Here is a 25,761-nt window from a genome sequence, read left to right on the forward strand (position 1 = left end):
GCAGAATTCAGGAGGCTGTTTCCCTCAACCCTCTGTGATGGTTGCAGTCTACTGTTACCGACCTGTCAGTCAAGACAGTTTTACTGCATGGGCAGGGGGAGGGAAAGAGGCTGAGGTCCCTGAGGGAGAGAGCTTAGAATGCGCTCTTCCAGGGCCCCGTTACCATGAGGTCCATACACAACTTTTTTTCAGATTCCAAAGACCAAGATGGAGACCCTAAAAGCAATCGTTCAGTACAGGCTGCCAGTGAAGGAGAGCAAATGTAACAACCTGTACTCTGTAAGTGTGAGAGGGGGCACTGAGCAAAGGGGAGGGCACAGCCTTGAAAGGGAAGGAGGGCACTCCCAAAGTAAGTGGGTAGTGAGCAAGGGAGAGGGTGAGGCCAAACCAGGGAAGTGGGCAGGGGCTCACAAAGGAAGTGGGTGGTGAGCGAGGGAGAGGAAGGGGCCTCACAAGGGAAGGGGGTGAGGCTTTTGAGATAATTTTTTTCTGGCATGAAGGTTCTGATTTACCAGAAGGTGTCTGTTCTGGTTATTTATTGCTGTGTAACAAATCGCCCCAAAAATTGGTGGCATAAGACAATACCAATCATTTTATTATTAGTTGCTTTTCAGACCATTAGGGTAACTGAAAAAATACTGCATCACTGAAAATTAGATGTGCTGGCACCCACAACATTAAGTTTAAATATTTAATTTGTATTCAAACCAGAACTTATTATAAATTTACTTTCCTGGTTTTCATAGATGCAACGTCATCAACATTTTTATTAAAACCATTAGCCAGTTTTAATATATACAAATAGGGATATAGGGGTGCACATTTCTGCAATGGCTCGGACCAACAGCACTGCTGGAGCCTTTTTTAAACTTTTGATGTTTCATTCATAATGAATTTGCTCTGCTTTGATAATGACTTTTAAATTATTGCATTAAAGTACTATTTATCTTGATTACAAGCTTTTTTTTTTTTTTTCCGCATCCGCTAAAATTTTGCACTCAAGGAGAAGCCCCTGGTCCTCACTCTGGTCCCAACCCTACAGCTGGGGCTCCTCCAGCACATTTCCCTGTCTCTCTGTGGTGTCTCCATATGCTGTCTCCGGCATGATGACTTCAGGACCTCTGGACTTATTGGTGGCTCAGATCTCCAGAGAGAATGTTTTGAGGGAGAGAAATATCCAGGTGGAAGCTGTCCTGCCTTTAACGACCTATTCTTGGAAGTAACACACTGCCCAGCAAGGCCAAGCTGCATGAGGGCCCAGACTTCAGCTCTTACTGAGGGAGGGGCGGGGCCCCTGAAGAGTGGGTGACACCGTAAATGTTGTCGCAGTCATTTTTTTGCAAATTCACTCTGCCTCAGGGTCTTCTAGAGTCAGAAAATGCTTGGGTGCAAGCAACAGAAACCCACTTAAGCCAAAGGGGGGGTTTGAGTTTTGCTTTTTTTTGTTTGTTTGGTTTTTAAATTTATTTATCTATTGATTGAGTTTTGGCTGTGTTGGGTCTTCGTTTCTGTGCGAGGGCTTTCTCCAGTTGCGGCGAGCGGGGGCCACTCTTCATCGTGGTGCGCGGGCCTCTCACTGTCACGGCCTCTCTTGTTGCGGAGCACAGGCTCCGGACGAGCAGGCTCAGCGGCCATGGCTCACGGGCCCAGTTGCTCCGCGGCATGTGGGACCCTCCCAGACCAGGGCTCGAACCCGTGTCCCCTGCATTGGCCAGCAGATTCTCAACCACTGCGCCACCAGGGAAGCCCTGGGTTTTGTTTTTAAGGATACAATGAGTTAACTCGCAGAAGTCAGGGCAGGAGGTCTGTGAGGGGCCAGGATGAGCAGCTGTTAGGCCAGCAAACCCATGTCCCAAATCAGAAGTCCTAAAATGTCATGGATTTTATTTGGTTTGCCCTCCACGCAAGCGGGAGGAAAGATGTCAATGATCCTTTCCGGCCAAAACACTCACCAGCTCGTGCACCTTTCAGAAAACATTTAAATGTTAAGACCAGGACAATGCCTAGTTAAGTAAGACAGCCGATCAGAATTACAGACCTTTCAGAGGTTAAAAATGACCAACACGGAAACAATGTCTTAAGCCTGGATAAGTTACATCAGCTCATTTGTTAGAAACAGTATTTACAGCAGGGTTTCTCAGCCTTGTCGGACATCTGGGGTGGATAATTCTTCATCGTGGGGGCCGCCCTGTGCGTTGTAAGATGTTGAGCGGCATCCCTGGCCTCCACCTACTAGATGCCAATAGCACCCTCCCAGTTGAAACAATCAAAACCATCCTCAGACACTGCCTAAGTGCCCTCGGGGGCAAAATCACCCCTGGTTAAGGACAATGATTTATAGGGAAGAGTTCTGTGACACAGATTAGTATCTACTTCTCTGCAAGGGTGAGTAGGACCTACCGTTTTTAGATTCAGTTTAGGAAGACATTCATTACAACTGAGAGAAAAAGAAAGCGCCTGGGAAATCAGAAGGTGAAATTCGGGGGCAGGGGGATGGCAGAATAAGACTATTAACTGGGTAGGTTACGATGCCTGGGATTGGACTCAGGACCAATTCCAGATTGCCAAGAGAGAGGACTGGATTGGACAGGACTGGGTCTGGGGTCTACCTAATCCAATCACTTGTGGCCATGGGAGAACGAGGTCTTCACCAGCGATTAGGGGAGCATCCTTTGCGGGGGAGGGCTTGAGGCATCTCTCAGAGAAAGGACAGGGTCCTGCAAAAGGCTTCTGTGTGCTGCTCCTCTCACCATCACCCTACCCTGTTAGAGATGGTCTGGGTAAAGGTTCTTCCCTTGCAGATGGGGCCAGCATTGCCCTGGCAGGCTACAGGCAATACTGGCCATTTCTGGAGGACCTGGAGTGCCCTCTGTCTTGCAGACAGGACATTACCCTCAACCAGAGCCTCACTAGGGGCTCAGAGGTAGAATTTTTGCAGGTCCCAGGTGAAATTTGGTTCACACAGCCCAACAGTTCCTTCTGAGGCACCAAATTCTAAGCTAATTAAGAGCACAGGCTCTGGAGTCAGACAGTCTTGGGTTAGAATGATAGTTCCTCTGTCTACCTGCTGTGTGACCCTGGGCAGGTAACTTACCACCTCTGAGCCTCAGCTCCTTCATCTGCCATAGGGAGATGATGTATCTCTTATCAGTAAGGATGTCTTTGGTTGCAAGTGACAAAAGCCTAACACCAAATGGCTTAAGCGTAAAAGACCATTTATTGGCTCATAGCCACAACCTAGGGTGTGGATTTCAGGCACGGCTGGAACCAGGGCCTCAAATAATGTGACCGAGACTCCATTTTGCTCTCTTCATATCTTGGCTCCATGCCAGCCTTGATTCCCCCTAGTCCTGAGTTGGTCCAGCAGCTCCTATGGCTACATCTTATTCACGTTCAGATGACGCATTCATGTCCCAGCACTTCCAGCAAAAGCCCCGACCTTCACTGTGATTGGACCACCTGAGGTCACATGCCCAGACCCAGTCTAACCACTGGGGCCCAGGCAGATGGGACCTTCTAGCTTAAACCAATCACAGTGGCCCTCAGCCACATCAATCTGGTAACTAATAAGTTTGAGGTGCTGAGTGGCATCTGGGAAGGCACAGCACAAATAATATTGAACTCTGCTGTTCTGAGCATTTTACATATATTAACCCATTTACTGCTTAAAACAACCCAAGCAGTTGGGTCTTGATGTCATTCCCATTTTACCTATGAGGAAACCGAGGCACCGGTGCTTGAGTAGCCTGCCTGGGAAGTGGAGGAGAAGAAGCAAACGTCTTAGGGCTTTTGTAAGAGGTGCCTTTCCTCCTGCTGGGAATCATGCTTCAGGAGAAGCTGGTGGGGCAAGATCTGACTGGGGAAGGGAACTCCTAGGTGCTGAGGACCCCACTCACACACCCTGAGTCCCCACCCTCCATTTCTTTTGTTTGTTTGTTTTTTGGAGTATAGTTGCTTTACAATGTCGTGTTAGTTTCTGCTGTACAGTGAAATGTATCAGCTCTACGTATACATAGATCCCCTCTTCTCTGGATTTCCTTCCCATTTAGGTCACCACAGAGCACCGAGTAGAGTTCCCTGTGCTATACAGCAGGTTCTCATTAGTTATCTATTTTACACATAGTAGTGTATGTATGTCAATCCCAATCTTCCAGTTCATCCCACCCTCCCATTTCCCCCCTTGGCGTCCGTACGTTTGTTCTCTACACTGTCTCTATTTTGGCTTTGCAAATAGGATCATCTGCACCATTTTTCAAGATTTCACACATATGTGTTAATATACGATATTTGTTTTTCTCTGACTTATTTCACTCTGTGTGACAGTCTCTAGGGCCATTCACAACTCTACAAATGACCCAATTTCGTTCCTTTTTACGGCTGAGTAATATTCCATTGTATATATGTGCCACAACTCCTTTATCTATTCCTCTGTTCGTGGACATTTAGGTTGCTTCCACGTCCTGGCTATTGTAAATAGTGCTGCTATGAACATTGGGGTGCGTGTGTCTTTTTGAATTATGGTTTTCTCAGGGTATATGCCTAGTATTGGGATTGCTGGGTCATATGGTAGTTCTATTTTTAGTTTTTTAAGGAACCTCCATACTGTTCTGCATAGTGGCTGTATCAATTTACATTCCCACCAACAGTGCAAGAAGGTTCCCTTTTCTCCACACCCTCTCCAGCATTTATTGTTTGTAGACTTTTTTGATGATGGCCATTCTGACTGGTGTGAGGTGATACCTCATTGTAGTTTTGATTTGCATTTCTCCAATGATTAGTGAAGTTGAGCATCTTTTCATGTGCCTCTTGGCCATCTTTTGTGTCTTCTTTGGAGAAATGTCTATTTAGGTCTTCGCTTGTCTTTTCTTTCCGCAGTGGGATGATTTCATGGAGCTTGGCAACGGCATCCCCGAGTCCCAGCTGGAGCAGATCATAAAGAGCCAGAAGGCCAATCAGTGTGCTGTGATCATCTACACTTCTGGGACCATAGGCTATCCCAAGGGGGTGATGCTTAGCCATGACAACGTAAGTGCTGTCTCTGCTGACAGGGACGAAATTTGCAGCATCCAGGGTCCCGTCACTCCGGGGCAGTGGTCTTCAGGCTAGTTTTGTTCTTGACCCACAGGGGCACAGTGGTGTTTAGGGGCCCAGCACATGGGGGGATCCTTGATCTGTGGGTCATAGAGAGTTATGCAAATGCTTCCAAGGCTGGGGGCAGCATAGTGCGGGGGTTGAGATCAGGGACTCTGGGGCAGACCTGGCTCTGTGATCTTGGGCAGGGCATCTGACACCTCCAAGCCTCAGTTTCCTCATCTGTAAAATGGGTGCAATGGAACAGTCCCTGCCTCATGGGCTGTTTGAGCTCAGAACCGTGTTTGATAAAATAAATACATGAAAGGGCAGTATACACATTGTGTTTCAGAGGTAAAGCAGAAGCTGTTTTAGTTACTTGAGGAAGGCCGTGTGCTTGGGGAAAACTTACTCATGTCTGGGTGGAGTCCAAATCTGATGGTTATTTAGGTCACTGTTAGGAAAGAAGAAGGTGAATACGTGCTAAAAGATCCTGTTTATGGGGGACATCCCTGGCAGGCCAGTGGTTAGGACTCTGTGCTTCCACTGCTGAGGGCCCGGGTTCAATCCCTAGAAAACGCAAACTTATCTACAGGGACCAAAAGCAGATCGGTCGCTGCCTGGGGAGGGCAAGAGAGAGGCATTACAAAGGCGATGGAAATGTCCACCATCTCGATGGTGGTGATGGCTGGCTTCACGGGTGCAGACATAGTCCGTATGTGCCAAATTGTACACTTCAAATGCGGTTCCCTATATGTCAATTACAGCTCGATAAAGTTGTTGGGGTTTTTTTTTCCATAAATTTATTTATTTATTTTTGACTGTGTTGGGTCTTTGTTGCTGCATGCAGGCTTTCTTCAGCTGCATCGAGCGGGGGCTACTCTTCATTGTGGTGCGTGGGCTTCTCACTGTGGTGGCTTCTCTTGTTGCGTAGCAAGGGCTCTAGGCACGCAGGCTTCAGTAGTTGTGGCATGCGGGCTCAGTAGCTGTGGCTCTCGGGCTCTAGAGCGCAGGCTCAGTAGTTGTGGCACACTGCCTTAGTTGCTCTGTGGCATGTGGGATCTTCCCGGACCAGGGCTCAAACCCGTGTCCCCTGCATTGGCAGGCGGATTCTTAACCACTGCACCACCAGGGAAGCCCCGGTGTTTTTTTAAACAACAAGAAAGACAGTGATGGTTCATTTCTGTTGCACACTTACTATGGGGCCAGAGGCCGTCCCGAGAATTTTACACTTTGTAAATCCTCACAGCGATTCTACGATTCTATCCGTTCTATCAGGTGGACGCTGTTTCTACAGATGAGAAAACTGAAACCCAGAGAGATTAAGCTGCTGAGCCCAGGTCACACAGCAAGCAGCATGGCAGGGCCAGGAGCTGAAACCCAGGCAGGCAGGCGCCACAATCCACATTTTCAACTACACTGTAGGTCTATGGGGCTAAGGTGTAAAAATGTCCAAAGATGCAATCGTTACAAATATGTTAAAGCTGGTTGAAGAACAGTACACAGAGCACAACGCGATTTTGTTAAAAACTGAAAAATGGCGGCGAGTGACGTACATGTGTTTAAGTTTTAAAAGCAGGAAAGTGTCTGGCAGGACATGCACCCAACACGCTCCGCTCTGTGAGTCAGAAAGACTGCTAGTTTTGTTTTTTTGTTTTTTGTTTTTTGCGGTACTCGGGCCTCTCGCTGTTGCAGCCTCTCCCACTGCGGAGCACAGGCTCTGGACGCGCAGGCTCAGCGGCCATGGCTCACGGGCCCAGCCGCTCCGCGGCATGTGGGATCCTCCCAGACCGGGGCACGAACCCGTGTCCCCTGCATCGGCAGGCGGACTCTCAACCACTGCGCCACCAGGGAAGCCCCAAGACTGCTAGTTTTCAAATGAAGCGTTTCTACTTTATAAGGGCTTTCCCCACCCGCCCAGCTTAATAGCTGGCAGCACACACCGGCCTTTGTACTGGCTGTTCCCTCTACAAGGAATACTATTTCCCAGAGACCCACATGACTTGCTCCTTCACCGCCTCCGGGTCCCTGCTCAAACGTTACCGCCTCTGTGAAGCCCTCCCTGACTTCCACGTTTAAAATAGCAAAGAAAAATAAACCATCCCATTAGCCCCCAAGCCCCATTTGGCTACTGTTTTTTCTTGCACTGCCATATTATACAGTCACGTGTTTATCATGAACAACAGCTCCTTGAGGGCAGGGGCTATCTGTCTGGTTCACTGCTGTGTCTCCAGTGCTTGGTGTACAGGAGGATTCAATCCACTTTGTGGACTGAATGAATGGAGTCTGATGAGGCCCCCACCCAACCCTGGCCAGCGTCCACGCTCCCAGTGGCTTCATGTCTAGTGAGATCATGTCCTCACAGAGGGCAGACAAAAGCCGAGCCCCTGGAGCAAGTCTGCCTGGATCTGCATCCTGGCTCCCCCACTTGCTAACTATGTGACCTGAGAAGATTTCCTTAACTTCTCTGGGCTTCGGTTTGCCCATCTGTAAAATGGAGACAAGAATGGTTGCTACCTCTCAGAGTTGCTATGAAGGTTAAATTATTTCCTATACTGTGTCAGCTACTGCCGTGTAACAAACCATTCTAGAACTTAGCAACTTAAAACACCAAGAGTGTGTTATTTCTGGGTCTGGAATTTGGGAAGGGCTTGGCAAAGTGTCTTTTCTGCCCTACAGAGTGTCAGCTGGGGTCACTCAGCTGTATTCAGCTGGTGCCCAGGCTGGGCTGGCAGGTCCAAGCAGGGCTTCACTCACGTGTTTCACGGGGCTTGCACTTCCTCAAAGCATGGGGGCATCGAGGCTGTCGAACTTCTCAACGTGGCGCTGGCTCCTCCGAGGGCAAGCATGCCCTGATACAAAGGCAGAAGCTGCAGTCTATTAGGACTCAATGTCAGAAGTTTACATGGTGCTCCACTCTGTGGGTCAAAACCAGTCACTAGACCAGCCCTGTGAAGGGAAAGGAAAACAGACTTCAGCTCTGAATGGCAGGGGTGGCAGAGAATTTGCAGTTGTCTTTAACCTACCACACAGACATAAAATGCTCAGAGCAAAGCCTGGCACATTGGGATTAAAAAATAATCCCTGTCGGCTATTATTTTTTAAATCATCATCACCTTTACAGCAGGAAGTCAAAGCTAGTCCCATGTTCTCAACATACGTCAACAGCTCAAAGCTTCTCCCGTTTATAGGGTACTATGCCATGCTGAGATAAACACACTAACCCCTAACAGAAACGCCACAAGGTAAGATGTGTCATTAACCCCTTTCAGAGATTGGGAAACTGAGGCTCAGAGAGGGGAAATGACTTGCATAAGGTCAGAGAGCACAGAAAGGTCTGAGCCAGGATCTGAACCCAGGAGTGTCTAAACCACTGTAAATCACGCTCTACACACACCTAGCCCCTTTTCTCAACCAATGGGCACTGGGTTCCTTGGGTCACTGTGGGTGACAGGGCTTATGGGTACAGACGGAAAATCCCTCCATCCTGAGGCCCAGAGAAAGAAGAGGGACAAATCTTGAGGACTTACTACAGGGCGAGTGCTTTGCATATTTCATTACACTTAAATGTAACTTTTCTTTCCTCATTCATTCATTCATTCAACAAAAATTTACTGGGCACCTACTATGTGCCGGGAAAACCGCTTTGAGCAAAACAGACCCAACGGTGGCGCTCGGGAAGACAGCCAGGGAATGAACAAATGAAACCACTCAGATTGTGGCAAGTGGTACGTAGCGGATTAGAAAGATGCTGGAAACTTCAGTTCGGGTGATGTGAGACTGCTTCCGTAAGGAAGCGACATTTAACCAGAATATAACATCTTGAGGAGTCAGTTGTGGAGACAGCTAGAGGATGCCCATCCCAGGCGGCGGGAACAGCCCGTGCAAAGGCCCTGAGGCGGGACCTTGCCTGATGTGTTGGAGGAACAGTGCAGAGGCCCGTGTGGCTGCATTAACGAGACGACTGTTTGCCAGAGACTTATGGCACCAGTAAAAAATATAGATTGCAAAATCATAGGTATGCTAAAACTTTCCATCAATGTATGCACCGGAGAAAGAAAAACATTAACATACTAATTGTTGGGGTATTAATGCCACGGGATTATGGGTGGCCTTTTCGTTTGTTGGACACTGTTGGTTTTATAGTTTTATGTTGGGCACGAGGAAGCTCTGTGCCCCTTTTACAGATGAGCAAATACAGGCTGCAAAGGATTTTTAAGCAAATAGCCCAGGGTCACACAGCTAGTAAATGGTGGAGTCAGGATTTGATTCTGGGACACTTTCTGAATCCTTCAGATTTCTGACTATCCCCGATAGACATTCTGACTCTAGAGTCTGTTGCTGGATCCTAGGGCGTCTGGTAATCCCCCAAAGCTTCCCATCGAATTTTACTGCTCCTTCCATCCTCAGGCAAGTCAGTGAACCTCTCTGTGATTCTGTTCCCCGTCTGTAAGATGCGAGAATCGCAGTTATCAACCCCAGTGCGTGCGGATGAGGACAAAGGGACTCAGTGTTTGTAAAGTACAAGAGCGGTACCTAAGCAGGTGCTTTGTGTTTGCTAAATAACTGTATTTAAATGGCCCTCGGGCAAGGATGAGGCGCGCTGAATGGTATTGGATTGTAAGCTCGATTTGTGTTCTAGATCACGTGGACGGCAGGGTCGGTGGCGAGGGACTTCAATCTGGCTTATGCTCCTGAGAAGCAGGAGGTGGTGGTCAGCTACCTTCCTCTCAGCCACATCGCAGCTCAGATGATGGATGTCTGGATACCCATGAAGGTCGGGGCTTTCACCTACTTTGCTCAACCAGATGCACTCAAGGTATGAAGGCTAAGGGCAGCCCGGAGGTGTGGATGGTTCCTTCAAGTCCCAGATCTGGGGGGTTCCTTCTCCATCCTCATCTAATGCTCCCAGTTAGCAGCATTGGAAACAGTCAGCCACCTTCTTTTAGTTTTTATCTTTATCCAAGTCATGGTATCCATGGTTGTGCAGACTGTACACTGAACAACCTAAGACTAAGATGTGAATGGTATTGAAAGCAGAACGTGTGTGTACGTGTGTAGTTTTTTTTAAGTCAGTATTCCCAACTCCAAAATGCTCCCCAAACCAAACGTTTTTGGCAGTAAAATCTGACTTAAACTGATGTGAAGCTATCTGGAGTCTTCATTTTTATCCCACTTATTGGGAATATGTGTATCTGCAGAAATATTAACGTGAAGGATTTCAGCTGGCTTGCCAAGACACCGCCGTGGGATTCATATAACAAATAAGCACCATATTACCTTTCTGAAGGCCAGAGAATTCTAAATTCCAGAACACATCTGGCCCCAAGGGTTTGAGATAAGGGATGTTGGACCTCTTTTGAAAAACAGCAGTGTCCTAACCACCCTCCAGAGGCAAACTCTCCAGAATTTTCAAGAGATTTCTTCTGGCATTCACCTCCAGTTTTTAAAAAATATGTAATAATTTTCATGATTCATGCACTTTTAAATATTATCTATTACTTTTCTATTGCAGTAGGCAAGGATTTAATCCTCTTACACCCCCACCTTCACTTGCTTCCCCTTTTCCCACCCTCTCAATGAAAAGATTTCTTAGTTAACGGAGCCATGTAGTTTACTACATGATTACATTTCCTGTCTGGTACAACCTTTTGTTTTCCCCAGAGTTAATAGTTGCCTTTCTTTTCCAATTTGGTGGAAGTTTTCCGTATACCTGTCCAGTTGCTCCATCTCAACTGTCACATGCTTATCAGGATTTTCCAAATGTTCTAATACCTACTGCATTATTTTCTCCTCCATCCTTCTGCCCTGAGTAGGACTGGTTGTTGTTTTAAGTTGTCCTAGATTGGGCCCCCTAGAAGCAGAACCTGAGATGGGATGGAGATTTTTGTAATTAGTTGAGTAGGATCTCTCAGGTGAAAACTGTAAGGGAGTGAGGGGAGCAAGATACGGCAAGGGGAGAAGAGAGGATGGAAGTTCAGCTGGCATGTGAGTGGAATTGCCCTTATGCAAACCAATCCCGTGGGAATCTCTGAAGCATGAATGGCACCACAGTGGTACTGCTTTGAGGCAAGGGGTCTGGGCTTTTGTACCCCCATCTCAGAGTCATTGGCTATAGGTTTATGCACTCATGTGGATGCATAACTTCCCAGGCATTTCTGAATAAGGGCAGTTCTCTGAAAAAGAGGGAAGCTGTGGACAATCAGAGGTCTGAAGAGGACATCAACAGTAGCTTCTACAAGCTGTCATGCAGGGATATCCCTTCCTCCCACTCCTGCGCCGAATCCTCTGTCTTCTAAGGTCCTTGTGTTCTTTTTTGGGGGTTACCTCTTCATTTAGCCGGAGTTCATCTTTGGGAGGTTTTTCATGTTAAGTAAGTGAAAGAATTCTTGTATGTCCTGACCTTGCAGAGGCTTAACAGAGCCAGAAAAGAACTCTGCACTTTCCTCAGCTACATCCTCTGTATTTGCTTACTATGATTGCTGGAACAAATGACCACAAAACTTAGTGGCTTAAAACAACATAAATTTATTATGCCACAGTTCTGGAGGTCAGAAGTCTAAAATGGGTCTCAATGGGATAAAACCAAGACATGAGAAGGACTGTGTTCTTTCTGGAAGCTCTTGGGGAGAACTGGTTTCCTTGCCTTTTTTAGCTTCTAGAGGCTGCCTATGTTCCTTGGCTTGTGGCCTCTTCCTCCATTTTCAAAGCCAGGAGCACATAGCATCTTCAAATATCTCTCTCTCTCTCTCTCTCTCTCTCTCTCTCACACACACACACACACACACACCCCTACCTCTGTTCCCACTGTCACACCTCTCTGATCCTCCTGCCTCCCTCTTATAAGGACCCCTTATGTCATCCAGTGATGACACTGGACCCACCTGGAAAATCCAGGATAATCTCCCCTAGGCTAAGTCTTAGGGCCTTTGTAATTCCTTCCAGGGGGTTCATTCTCCTGTCCTTCACATGGCTGGCTCCTCCATGTCATTTAGTTCCCTGCTTAAATATCTCCTTGACCCCTTTGGGTCACTCTCACATTCCCCATGCTCAGTGTCTGAGACACATTAGACACTCCGTAAATGAATACTTTATTTTCCGGCTGAAAACATAATGTATACACACTCGCCTACAGCTCCTGAGAAGTTCCCAGTCTCCAATATCCTTATCAACCCCGAATACTGTCAAAAATTTTTAAATTGTCAACCAGGAAACACAGCTGTCTTAACTTTTTTTTTTTTTTTTTTGTCTGCACCGCACAGCACGTGGGATCTTAGTTCCCCCGCCAGGGATCGAACCCGCGCCCCCTGCAGCGGAAGCGCAGAGTCTTAACCACTGGACCCTGGCTTTACATCATAAGTAACTGACAGAATGTTTTCAAAGTGGCTGTGTCATTTTACATTCCCAACCAGAAGTGTACGAGAGGTCCAATTTCTCCACATCCTCACCAACACTTATTTTTGTTTTTATTATTATTGCCATCCTAGTAGATGCGAAGTGGTATCTCCCATATTAATTTGCATTTCTCGAATGATTAATGGCGGTGAGCAACGTTTCCCGACTTACTGGCCGTGTGTATATCTTCTCTGGGAAAATGTCTGATCAAATTTTTAACCATTAAAAAATCTGGTTGTGTATCTTCTTATTGTTGAATGTTAAGGGTTCTTTATACAAATCCTTTATCCAATATATGATTTGCAAATACTTTCTCCCAGTTCCGTGGCTTGTCTTCTCATTTTCTTACTAGTGTCTTTTGAAAAGGAAAACGTGTTTACCTCTAATGAGTGTTGACTCTCCAATTTATTGATTTTTTTTCTTCCATGCTTCTGGTGTCATTTGTAAGAAATCACTGCCTACTCCAAGGTCACAGAGATTTTCTTCTATGTGTCCTTCTGGAAGGCTTTTAGATTTAGCTCTTACTTTTAGGTCTGTGATCCATTTTGAGGTAATTTTTGCATTTGGCAAGAAGGTTCTAAGTTAGCTAAGCCCTCGTGTGTTTGTTTGTATACAGATATCCTTTCCTGCATTAAATTGCCTTGGCACTTTTATTGAACGTCAATTGATCATAAATGTGAAGATTCATCTCCAGGTTTTCAGTTTTGATCCACTGAACTTTATGTCTATCCTTACACCAAAACTACACTGACTTTATTTTTCTGGCTTTATGGTAGTATGACCACCTTGTCCCTGTTTACCTGGGACTTTCCCGATTTCATAAGTGAAAATCCTACATTCCAGGAACGCCTCCGGTTCTGGGCAAATCAGGACAGTTGATCACCCTACTCTGTAATAAGTTTCAAAATCAGGTAACAAACCCTCTGACTTTGTTCTTCTTTTTCAAAATTGCTTTGGTTATTCCAGATCCTCTGCATTTCCATATAAATCTTAAGATCAGCTTGTCAATTTGTATGAAATAGCTTGCCTATTTTTTTTTATTTTTTGCGGTACGCGGGCCTCTCACTGTCGTGGCCTCACCCGTTGCGGAGCACAGGCTCCGGACGCGCAGGCTCGGCAGCCATGGCTCACGGGCCCAGCCGCTCCGCGGCATGTGGGATCTTCCCGGACCAGGGCGCGAACCCGTGTCCCCTGCATCAGCAGGCGGACTCTCAACCACTGCGCCACCAGGGAAGCCCAGCTTGCCTATTTTTGATAGGGGTTACATTGAACCTATAGATCAATTTGGGGGAGAATCTTGCATAATACTCCACTGCATTCTTGGGCCACAGTTTCTTTAGCCAATCCCCCATCATTGGCCATGAAGTCTGTTTCCATCCTGTTACAAAATGATGCACAAAGAATATCTCACACGTGCTTCTCTGTGTACCTGATCTTTCATTCAGCTGAATTCTGTCACCCACAGAAGTGAAGTTGCCAAGTTGCATTTAAAATGTTAATAGTACTCTCATGCTGCCTTCCAAAAATATTTTACCTGTCTGTGCTCTCTACCAAATCCCCAGAGAGAGCATGATAATCTGATTGGCCACTGGCCAGCCAATGGATTGGCTCCCTTGGGTCAGGAGCTCACCCTGGTCCAATAAGCCAAGAGAAGGTTCTCCTGGGCTGAGCTGAGCGGCTGAGGAGAGATGGACATCTGGGTTGCAGGTGTGGCTAACCCAGCTCTGCGCCCTGCAGGGCACTTTGGTCAACACTCTGCAGGAGGTAAAGCCTACCGCCTTCCTGGGGGTGCCCCGAATTTGGGAAAAGATGCATGAGAAGATAAAGGAAACTGTTGGCAAATCTTCAAGCTTGAGGAGAAAGGTGTTCTCATGGGCAAGAAATATTGGCTTCAAGGTCAACTCAAAAAGGATGCGAGGGTAAGTGGCGGGCCCAGCGGGGCCAGGCATACAGGGCAGTGGGTGAGGGGGCTCAGCCTTCTCCAGCTGGGTCCCATCAGCCCACTTGTGGCCCCATGGCTATAGAGCTCTCCTTGGCATTCATGTTCATAGGGGACATGACAATCCCATGAGCTACCGCATGGCAAAGGCCCTCGTGTTCACCAAAATCAAGAATTCCCTTGGCCTGGATCACTGCCGCATTTTTATCAGCGGGGCCGCACCCCTCAACCAAGAGACTGCTGAGTTCTTTCTAAGTCTGGACGTACCTATAGGTGAGGCGTACGGTATGAGTGAAAGCTCAGGACCCCATTCCACATCCAGTCCAGAGAACTACCGGATTCTAAGGTACTGGCCTCCTGGGCAGCCTCTGGGTCCTCTAGGGTCAAAGGGATGAAGATGGGAGGGTCGACAGGCCTCTGGGCTAAGATGAATCCTGACTTGGTGCCTCCAGAATGACCCCTGTTCTCCAGCCTCCAAGCCCCAAATTTTCGTGACCGTGGGAAGCCCCAGTTTGTCCGAGAGCCCATGGACAAAGGGGAAGGGCTCTCAAACATTCTATGGACTCTCCCTATTTGTCATTTGCTGGCTCTGCCTCCAGACGGCCCACCCCGGGCTCACCCACCCAAGGTTCACCTCCCTAGACCTCGGGACAGTTCATCTCCACGGTGCTTTATCTCAAACACGTCCCCAGGCCCCTCCTGGCTTTCTCCCAAGCTCAGCTCACCTCGGGCTGCAGGATGGAGCCCAGTGATACTGACACAGTAAGAACATCCAAGCCAAGCTCCACGTGGAGTCTCAGAACCGTGTTCCTTCAGCGGCCTCCTGGTTGTGCCGCTCCCTGACCCCCGCCCTGCCGCCATATTGCAAGGCTGGCTCTCCTCTCATGCTCGGCCGAGTTCTGGCTGCCTCTGAACTTAGCAAAAACTAAATTCAGTCTTCCCAATCTGGCAAAACCATCTCCTGCCTCTTACTTTACCTTGCACATCAGTATCTCCCCTTCTCCAGTCCATAATCCCATCTGGGTCTGTTTTCTGCAGAACCCAAATGCCCACTGGAGTTTTCTTCCAAAACCAAAGAGTGGTCCTTCCTAAAAGAGTGTTTTTCGCTGTGCATAATTTTTTTATCTTTACCTGGTTGAACTCATGAAACTTGTATAGCTTCTGAGTTTTTCCATATTCCTAGGAAAGCTTTTTTTTTTTTTTTTAAAGATTTAATCTTAATTCTTAAGTTTTGGTGTTCAGAAAGGACCTCTTGTAGATCCTGGAAATGAGATACCTTGTTGATAAACATTGAAATCAAGTCAGTTTTTTTGTTTTGTTTTTTAGCCATGCAGTATGTGGTATCTTAGTTCCCCAACCAGGGATTGAACCCTCATCCCCTGCGGTGGAGTCTTAACCACTCGACCACTGGGGAAGTCCCCCTAGAAAAGCTTTTTTTTTTTTTTTTTTGCGGTACGCGGGCCTCTCACTGTTGTGACCTCTCCCATTGCGGAGCACAGGCTCCGGATGCGCAGGCTCAGCGGCCATGGCTCACGGGCCCAGCCGCTCCGTGGCATGTGGGATCTTCCCGGACCGGGGCACGAACCCGTGTCCCCTGCATCGGCAGGCGGACTCTCAACCACTGCACCACCAGGGAAGCCCTAGAAAAGCTTTTAATGGAGGTTGTAAGGAGGCTCTTTATAAATTTTAAGCTTCACAGGCCTGCCTTCTTTTTCCTCTTACTGACTAAGGGAATCCCTACACTTAAACCTAAAACCACTGGCCCTTCTAACTGCCAGTAAAAAAGACCTCAGCAAGGCAGTAAGAAAATACTTCCTTTTCTGCATCTTAAAACCACCCTCCCGAGTAGTATCACTAGTGAAAGGAATTTCACGAAAATCCAGTTATCAGCTGGTGCTATTCTGTCTTGCGGAAGTAACTTTAACCTCTAAAGAGATTCTGGTTCGTTGATTTACTTAAAATCAGCTGTCCTGGTCATTGCGTTCAGGTCGACATACCTGTTTCCTAGAGGGGGTTTTGTTGCTTCCTTTTTTTTTGGCCGTGCCATGGGGCTCGTGGGATCTTAGTTCCCTGACCAGGGATTGAACCCGGGCCCTCGGCAGTGAAAGCGTGGAGTGCTAACCACTGCACCACAGGGGAATTCCCTGTTGCTGTTTTTAACCCGGGAGCACTTTGTCCTTCTCCCATTTATGTGAAGATAAAAACAATCTAGATTCACTTTGCTGTACACCTGAAACTAACAACTATACTCCAATAAAAATTTCTTTTAATTCTCAAAAACAGTAATAATAAAACAATCTACAACTCTGCTGGGTTTCCCAGTTCACCAAGTGTTTGGGAAGTTGGCTCACTTGATTGAACAAGCCCTCCCTCCACTCGGCCAACACCTCTCATGCCCACCGGGGCCTGGGGAGGGTGCAGCAGCAGCTTCCAGCCCAGGCCAGCTGAGCAGAGCATTAGGAGCCTGGGCCACAGACCCAGGCCGACCTGGGTGGGTGACCTCGTCTCCCCGAGCCTCAGTTTTCCTCCCTCCTGTCCCCTGGCAGTTCCGGCAAAGTCATGCCTGGGTGTAAGAACATGCTGTACCAGCAGACCAAGGATGGCGTTGGGGAAATCTGCCTCTGGGGCCGGCACGTCTTCATGGGCTACCTGGAGAGGGAGGACGCGACCGTGGAGGCCATCGATGAGGAGGGCTGGCTCCACTCTGGGGACCTCGGCCGCGTGGACAACCAGGGCTTCCTCTTTATCACAGGCCGCATCAAAGGTACTGGGGCTGGGCTCCGCAGGGGCCTCCTGGGAGCAGGCTCACCTTGAACGTTGAAGGCTCCCAGCCCCCGCCTTTCACAGGGCAGGCTTACACTGATGTACAGGGACACCCCAGTCCGCGCATCCCGGCTCTGTCCCTGGGCCCAGCGTGTGGCCCTTGGCAGGATGGAGCCAGAAAAGAAGCCCATTCTGGGCCTGAAACCTCTGTTCCCTCCCCTGCCATTCGAGGATAACAATAACTACAGAGTTGTAACGATTCAGTGAGGCTTAACTGAAATGATGTAGAGCAGGGATCAGTCAACTTTTCCCATAAAGGGCCCACTCGTAAATATTCTGGATTTGCAGGACACAGGGTCTCTGTCGTAGCTGCTCCACTTGGCCACTGCAGCAGTAGACGATGTGCAGACCGACGGCCATGGCTGTTTGCCATCACAAGTGTCACAGGATTTTCATGTGTCACGAATATTATTCTTCTTTGGATTTCCTTCCGACCATTAAAAAATGTGAAAGCCACTTTTAGCTCGTGGCCATACAAAAACAGGCGGAAAGTGGGATTTAGCCCACAGGATGGAGGTTACCAACCTCTGAGGAAGACCATTTGGCATGGAGCCTGACATAGGCAGTAATTATACAATCAGAGGGCTGTGTTAGCATTATTTCCATGATAAGCAACAGAAAACCCTTCTTAAGCAGCTTTGAGTGAAAAAGTGATGCTACTGGCTCAAAACCAGGAAAGTCCAAAAGGTCACGCTTCCGGCATGGCTGGATCCAGGTGCCAAAATGACATCACAAGGAATCTCTCTATCCTTCTGTTACCATGCTGTCCTCTGTGTTGATGCCATTCTTAAAAAGGCTTTTCCAACTTGGTGACTAGATGGCTGCCAACAGCCTAGGTTCATCCTAACACCCAAGGGACGAGTAAGAGTGTATTATTCCCAGTAGTGTCGGCAAGTTTTAGGCCTGATTCTCGCTGGATCTTCTTGGGTCGCTATCACATCTCAGAATGAATCACTGTAGAGGATGGAATATGCCGACTGGTCAGGACCTGGTCGCGTGCTCACGCCGGCAGTCCAACCCCCCAAAACCACACAAAGATGGAGAGTAGCTCCCTAAAGAAACCCAAAGGAGTCGCCACTGGGCAGATATCAGAGATGTCTGATTTTTTATTACTGATTATTACTAGCGCTGTAACGACCTCAGCGAGGGTGACTGTGAGATCGTGGGACGGGAGGGAGAGAGTCTGGCTGGGTGGCACAGGAAGTAGCAAGCATCCCAGGGTGAAAGAACAAGTAAAAGATTGTGTCTGGGGCAGGAGGAGGGGCTCTTGAAGAATTTCAGGGGTAGCGAGAGAAAGTGACACAACTCTTAGAGCTTGCCAAAATTAGGGATGCGACACCCGCCCCCCCAGGGAGAGCGTGGACTTAGGGTCTTTGGGAGTTGCCAAATGATGGGAGAAGGAGGAATCAGAGAGACAGGGTGTGGTCAGAAGCACCTGACTATCTTCCAGGCAAGACATGCTGGAGGGCCTGGAGCAGGGTATGGGGGACCAAGAAATAGGCAAGGAGCTCGTAAGATGCTGTCCAAGTGGAATGCCCAGGGCTTGGATGCTTAATGGAAATCTGAAGATGGGGGATGAAGGGCAGAGTGACTTTGGGTCTGTGTCCTGGAGAAGGACAGAGAGAGAGTCCTGGCCATGGGCGGAGGTCTTCCTCTGCTTCTGGGGTTTTCTAGGTGAGTGGTCATTGGTGCCAACCTCTGTCCCCTCTGATCCACAGAGGGGCAGGGCTTTTGGACTGTCACGGTTGAACCCACCCCCAGCCATGCTTTGTTTCAGAAATTATCATCACTGCTGGCGGCGAGAATGTGGCCCCCATTCCCATCGAGAACCTGGTTAAGGAGACGATTCCCATCATCAGTAACGCCATGTTAGTGGGAGATAAGGCCAAGTTTCTGGGTGTCCTCCTGACGCTGAAGGTAACGTGGGTGTTCTAGGCGAGAGGGATCCGCTTCTTGGTCCTCAGGGCCGGGTGCCAGGCGTTGTGACAGGGGTGTCTTGGGGCAGTGTGAGGTCGACAAGACGACTGGAGAGCCGCTGGACAGACTGACCTGGGAGGCCATCAGGTTCTGCCGGGATGCAGGCAGCCAGGCGACCACCGTGTCCGAGATCCTGGAGCTGCGAGACCCTTTGGTCTACACGGCCATCCAGAAAGGCATAAATGCCGTGAATCAGTGTGCCGTCTCCAACGCGCAGAAGATTCAGAAGTGGGTCATCTTGGAGAAGGACTTTTCCATCAGTGGCGGGGAGCTAGGTGAGTGGCCTGGAGAGCCAGTGGCCTTGAAACTTGGAGGCTGGTCCCTTGCTAGTGTCCAGGGCCACTGTGGGCTCTGAGGAGACGCATCTTTTTTTCTGGGAGTCAGAGTGTCTGTGGGACCAGCTGTGGACCGGGAGGGGGATGTGGCCGCCTCCAGCTAACTGGTGTCCAGCTCCTCGCGGCCACACACACACACACACACACACACACACACACACACACACCCTTCTCCCCAGGGCCTTTGCACCTGCTGCTCCCTCTGCCTGGACTGCTCTTCCCCCGCAATTCTTTGCCCGAAAGGCTCCTTCTCATTGTCCGGGTCTCACCCTAAAGGACACTTCCTGAGAGCAGCCTTCCCTGGCCATCCTGGCTAAGGCAGCTTGCCGTCCCCCCTAACACACTGACCCTACAGTCCACCGTCACACCTACTGTACCGCCCTGTCTTCTTGCTTCCCTAATACGTCAGAGTCTGAAACTACCCTACTTATTAGTTTAGCTTTGCCTATCTCCCTGCCGAGAGGGGAGGGGGTCGGGGTGGGGGGGTCTTGCCTTCCCCTGAGGTCCCCCCTGGGGCTTGCTTTCAGCACTCAGCTGTACTTCCACAGTGTGGACCGCAGGGAGCTGGGAGCATGGCAAGCGTGCAGCCTTTAACAACCTGGGTTCAAATCCTGTGCCCGCCACACGGAGTTGGGACTTGTCCCTCCAAACCCTGGTCTTTTTATGAACGAGTTGGAAATGTGATCCAGGGTCGGGCGTGCGTGCGTGCGTGCGTGCGTGTGTCTAGGACACCTGGAGGGAAGCCCACACCCCCTGGTGCCTGGAGCCTACAGGGCGTCCTGGGCTGCAGATGAAACAAGTCTCAAGTTCGAGCGTTCGCCCCGCCATGCACTTGCTGCGTGACCTTGGAGCAACTGGCCCTGAGCCTCACCTATAAAATCGGAGGGTCAGGGGCTGTCCCTCCGTGGTCGGGTGCAGCATCCCTGTCAGGCACAGAGCTCACTGTGCTCTCCACCTGCCAGCTCACAGAATCCTCACCGCGGCCCAAGGACAAGGCGGGGGCGGGGAGGCGTCCTCTCATCCCGGTGGATGGCAAAGGGGGTGCCCCCAGGAAGTCAAGGGCACAGCCAGCCACCAGCCCGACCCCAGCCATGAGAACCTGTCTCCTGGTCACGCCCGGGGCACGTGGACTCTTATTGCATCCCTACGTCTGAACTGGTTTCTCCTTTCTCGGCAGGTCCAACGACAAAGATTAAAAGACATTTCATAATCCAGAAATACAAAAAGCAAATCGACAACTTCTATCAGTGACGTCATTGGCAGAGCTGCTCCCGGCTGCCCCAATGGCGAGACCGGCTTCGCTGGGCTGTGCCTCAGATGAGCCCGACACGGCTGGTCTCCCCCAGGCGGCAGGTAGGTCCCTGAGCAGAACCGCAGAGGCCTCGTGTGCACACGCACCCACGCGCGGCTGCCGCGGCTTCTAGGTAGTGTCTGCCCTCAACTCACGCTCTTCCTGGGTCCCAGCAGGGCATGCAAACTCCCTCCTGCTTGGCCACCAACTCTGTTAGCTGTTCTTCCTGCCTTTTACTTGTCTCGTAGAGGGAGCAGGGCAGCCTTCCCATCCAGGACCAGAGCTTTTGGTGAAATGCCCAAATGTTTCATTGTGACTTATTTGGAGAAGCCCTTTTGTCAAAAACTGTGGGTGGGGGACTTCCCTGGTGGCACAGTGGTTAAGAATCCGCCTGCTAGTGCATGGGACATGGGTTCAAGCCCTGGTCTGGGAAGATCCCACATGCCACAGAGCAGCTAAGCCCGTGAGCCACAACTACTGAGCCTGCACTCTAGAGCCCACGAGCCACAACTACTGAGCCCACGTGCCACAGCTACTGAAGCCTGCGCGCCTAGAGCCCGTGCCCCGCAACAAGAGAAGCCACTGCGACGAGAAGCCCGCGCACCTCAACGAAGAGTAGCCCCCACTCACTGCAACTAGAGAAAGCCTGTGCGCAGCAACAAAGACCCAACGCAGCCAAAAATAAACAAATAAATTTATATATTAAAAAAAAAAAGAAAACTGTGGGTGGGAGAAGTTCTACTGGCCGGGAACCCAAGGAATGAGGTGTGTCGACCCACCCTGGGGGGTAAAGGACAGAGACTTGAGCTCCTCCCACCCACCCCTCTTCTCCCCCTTTTCCCCCAAGTCTTGTTCACAGGGAGCCCTGACGACATCAGGAGTCACTGATAGGATTTTGGAACCCCAGCTAGAGGCACAGTGCAGGCAGAGAGGAGGATGTAGCTTCGGTTGTCCCAAGGGTCACCTGTAACCCTTTAGCGGTCAAATCATTCTCTTCTGATGTCCACAGCCTACCCACCTGTATTAGTTTCCTAGAGCTACCATAGGACAAAGTTCCACAGACTAGGGTGCTTAAACAACAGGAATTTCTTTTCTCAAGTTTCTGGAGGCTGGAAGTCTCCAAGGTCAAGGTGTCGGCTGGGTTGGTTCCTTCTCAAGTCCCTCGCCTTTGCTTGTAGACGGCCGTTTTCTCCCTGCATCTGTGTCCAAATTTCCCCTTCTTATAAAGACACTTGTCCTATTGGATTAGGGTCCACCCTAATGATCTCATTTTAACTTGATGACCTCCGTAAAGACCCCATCTCCAAAGACACTCCCATCCTGAGGTCCTGGGTGTGAGGACTTCAACATACGAATTTGTGGAGGGGAACACAATCCAGCCCATGACACCACTGTATCCATTTTCTTTTCTTCATTGTTAACCGATTAAACTTCTCCACACCTTCGTTTGTCAAAGTGCCGTGGGTGAGCCCAGCAGCTAAACCCATCACACTCATCATTCCGCGTCTTTTGCAAGATTCCAGATTTCACTTTGTGGTTGGGTAAGAGATCATCCAACACTGACGTGGGGGTGGGAGGCGGACCCTCTCTGCACCTGTGCTGTCCAGTATGGCAGCCACTGGCCCACAATGCGGCCCGTCTGAACTGAGATGTGCTGTGGGTATAAAACCCACACTGGGCTTCCAAGTCAGGGTACGAAATACAGAACACACAACACCTTATTCATATGTTAAAGTACAGACTGAAGGCTGAAATGATGCTCTTTGGGACATACCGGGTTACATCAAATATAGCACCTAAGTCAATTTCACCAGTTCCTTTTTTGTGTGGCTATTCGAATTTTTTTTTTTTTTTTTTTTTTTGCACGGGCTTCTCACTGTTGTGGCCTCTCCCGTTGCGGAGCACAGGCTCCGGACACACAGGCTCAGCGGCCATGGCTCACGGGCCCAGCCGCTCCGCGGCATGTGGGATCTTCCCGGACCGGGGCACGAACCTGCGTCCCCTGCATCGGCAGGCGGACTCTCAACCACTGCGCCACCAGGGAAGCCCTAGAAATTTTTCAATTACCTCGGTGGCTCATGTGATACTCCTCCTGGAGAGTGCCACTCTAAAGTTCATTGGAGAGGGATTCTTTTTTTTTTTTTTTTCTCATTTCTAAGTGGATCCGTTCATTCTGGAATATTTCCATCTTACAGTACCTCGTGGGGTCTCAGGGAATGAACATATAATACGTGTACCAAGGATCCCCATGTGATAACTTGTCTTTCTCTTCTCTCTAGCCTCCAAGAGGAAGACCCCATCGCGACATGATTTGCTGCTCTGGGCAGGGACTTGAGTCTCTCGTGTTTTTAAGAAGTCAGATTCCCTATGGGTCAGTCTCTTTGTCATCCACCTGTTGAAGAGGTACCCCTCTCTCAGACCTGCCATGCCTCTTGAAGCGACAGGGCCATCACAGACCTCTGAATTCCCATGAACCTTCAGGGCGTGATCCTGGGAAAGCTGATGGGGAGGTCTCTGAAGAACTGCCTGTTTTAAAGAAAGATCTGACCTTGTGGGTTCCAACTGGCTTTTTTTCCTCTTCAGAGGATTGACTTGAGACATCAGAGAAGAAAAGCTTTCACACGTTTGAAGAAGAACTGGGCCCCCGAACCTACTTGCCTTCCTGGGAGCAACTTGAAAACCCTTCCACTAAGTTCTGACAATAAAGCACTTCAACACCCCGTGTTCTGATTTTTGGCCAGATGCGAACATCTTGTCCTTTGTTGAGAAGCTCAGACTCTAAAATCAGTTCTGGGTTCAAATTCTGACTGGCTCTGTGAGTCCAACCTTCTGAGTCTTGGGAGGGGACGTTATCTGTAAAAACAGACCCCATCTCACAGGGTAGCCGTGGAGGGGCAACAAGATGACCAGAAGGGGGCAGTGTCTGATGCCCCAAAGCCCCTCACATGCGTTAACAGTGATCATCACAGCACCCCGTTGGTCCCAGTTAACAGCTGGAATTCTTTTTTTTTAATATATAAATTTAATTTATTTATATATATTTTTTGGCTGCGTTGGGTCTTCGTTGCTGTGCGCGGGCTTTTCTCTAGTTGCGGCGAGCGGGGGCTACTCTTGTGGTGCGCGGGCTTCTCATTGCGGTGGCTTCTCTTGTTGCGGAGCACGGGCTCCAGGCGAGCGGGCTTCAGTAGTTGTGGCTCGCGGGCTCTAGAGCGCAGGCTCAGTAGTTGTGGCGCATGGGCTTAGCTGTTCCGCGTCACATGGGATCTTCCCGGACCGGGGCTCGAACCGGTGTCCCCTGCATTGGCAGGCAGATTCTTAACCACTGGGCCACCAGGGGAGTCCAGCAGCTGTGATTCTTGATGAATTCCATCTTTCGGGAAAGATGAGTTTGCTGTTGTCATGAGGTCCAAGACAGCAGCAGTTTGAAAGAAGACAGAACTTTCTTCCTCTCTCATCCAACAGTCCGTGTATGGACAGACCAAAGCTGATACTGCACATCCACAGTATCTGGCCCTGAAAGAGTATCGGCGGGAGGAGCAGGGAGGGTCAGCCCATCAGGACAGGAGGAAGAAAACCTTCAGTGTCCCTTAAGGTTCTAGATATCCAGAGACACCCCTTTTCTTTTAGTTTCAAACATCAAATTATAAATCGATAAGAAATGTATGAAGACGTTCTCCTCGCAAAAAGCATTTGATGCAGATAAGGCTTAAAGCCCGCCTCCTCAATTTGGCAAGTTTTTATGTTTTTGAATATGTAAGTATAGTCGACCCTCTTTATCTGCAGGGTCCATATTAACAAGTTTGCCTGCTCACTAACATTATTTGTAACCCCCCAAATGAACGCCTGTGGCGCTTTTGTAGTCACCTCTGGAAATGCTCACAGCACTGGCAAATTTTAATGACCCAACGTGCACGTTCACGGCTGAAGGTCGAAGAAGGTGCCTCCTTGCTTCAGCTCAGACTGTGAATGTGTGTCTTTTGGGGGTCTGTTTAGTGCTCTGTTTTTTTGCATTTTTGTTGGTGATTTCACTGTTGAAAATGGCCCCCAAGTACAGTGCTGAAGTACTGACTAGTGGTCTTGAGTACAAGAAGGCTGTGAGGTGCCTTATGGAAAGATTATACACGTGTTAAATAAGCTCCATTCAGGCACGAATTATAGCGCTGCTGGCCATGAGTTCAATGCTAGTGAATCATCAATATATCTTAAGGTGTCCCCAAACAGAAATACACATTACACAAGGTATGTACTGATCAGTGGATAAAAATGTTGTGACCGGGGGGCTTCCCTGGTGGCGCAGTGGTTGAGAGTCCGCCTGCCGATGCAGGGGACACGGGTTCGTGCCCCGGTCCAGGAAGACCCCACATGCCACGGAGCGGCTGGGCCCGTGAGCCATGGCCGCCGAGCCTGCGCGTCCGGAGCCTGTGCTCCGCAACGGGAGAGGCCACAAGTGAGAGGCCCGCGTACCGCAAAAAAAAAAAAAAAAAAATCTACACGTGGTACAATTCTCAGAGCAAACCGACTGGAAACTGACAGAAGAACCCCTATACGACCAAAGCTGCAGTAAAGATCTCTATATAACTGGGTTGGACAAGAAAGAAAAAAAAAAGCATCAGGACAGGACCGGCAAACCTGGGAAGGATCTGTAAGGAAGAGAAGGTCCACACGGGCAGACCCTCGCCCTGGGGAGCCCCGCTGCCTGCTGGGAAACTTGCTGGGACAGGTAGAGGGGCTGGAGAAGCCCAGACTCCACTCACGAGGAGTGCACGCATGCCGGATTGCTAACAGTCAGGGTGGGGAGAGACAATCAGAGGGCTGGCGGCTGCCGCCTCACTGCACTTCTCCAATCCGAAGGACCCGGTGTCCTGGCCTCACACACTCCACCGTAGAGCCTGGTGTGAGATCAGGGCAGAGATTCAGTCTAGCTGCGCAGA

The 25,761-nt window shown here is 49.3% G+C and overlaps 1 protein-coding gene across 1 annotated transcript in view; it reads left to right on the forward strand.

Moving 5' to 3' along the window:
- ACSBG2 (acyl-CoA synthetase bubblegum family member 2) overlaps positions 1–23,744 on the forward strand; it is a 32,360-nt gene extending 8,616 nt beyond the window's left edge. The window contains exons 5-14 of the mRNA XM_029217800.1: positions 193–279; positions 4,876–5,025; positions 9,713–9,889; positions 14,203–14,384; positions 14,517–14,750; positions 16,951–17,168; positions 19,005–19,144; positions 19,233–19,479; positions 20,717–20,892; positions 23,110–23,744. Coding sequence (XP_029073633.1) covers positions 193–279; positions 4,876–5,025; positions 9,713–9,889; positions 14,203–14,384; positions 14,517–14,750; positions 16,951–17,168; positions 19,005–19,144; positions 19,233–19,479; positions 20,717–20,790 — 1,509 coding nt within the window. The 3' untranslated portion in view covers positions 20,791–20,892; positions 23,110–23,744. The remainder of the gene's footprint in view (positions 1–192; positions 280–4,875; positions 5,026–9,712; positions 9,890–14,202; positions 14,385–14,516; positions 14,751–16,950; positions 17,169–19,004; positions 19,145–19,232; positions 19,480–20,716; positions 20,893–23,109) is intronic.
- The last annotated feature ends 2,017 nt before the right edge of the window (positions 23,745–25,761 follow it).

This window comes from Monodon monoceros, unplaced genomic scaffold (assembly GCF_005190385.1).
Source record: "Monodon monoceros isolate NGI ecotype Baffin Bay Population unplaced genomic scaffold, NGI_Narwhal_1 Super_Scaffold_12, whole genome shotgun sequence".
Lineage (NCBI taxonomy): Eukaryota > Metazoa > Chordata > Mammalia > Artiodactyla > Monodontidae > Monodon > Monodon monoceros.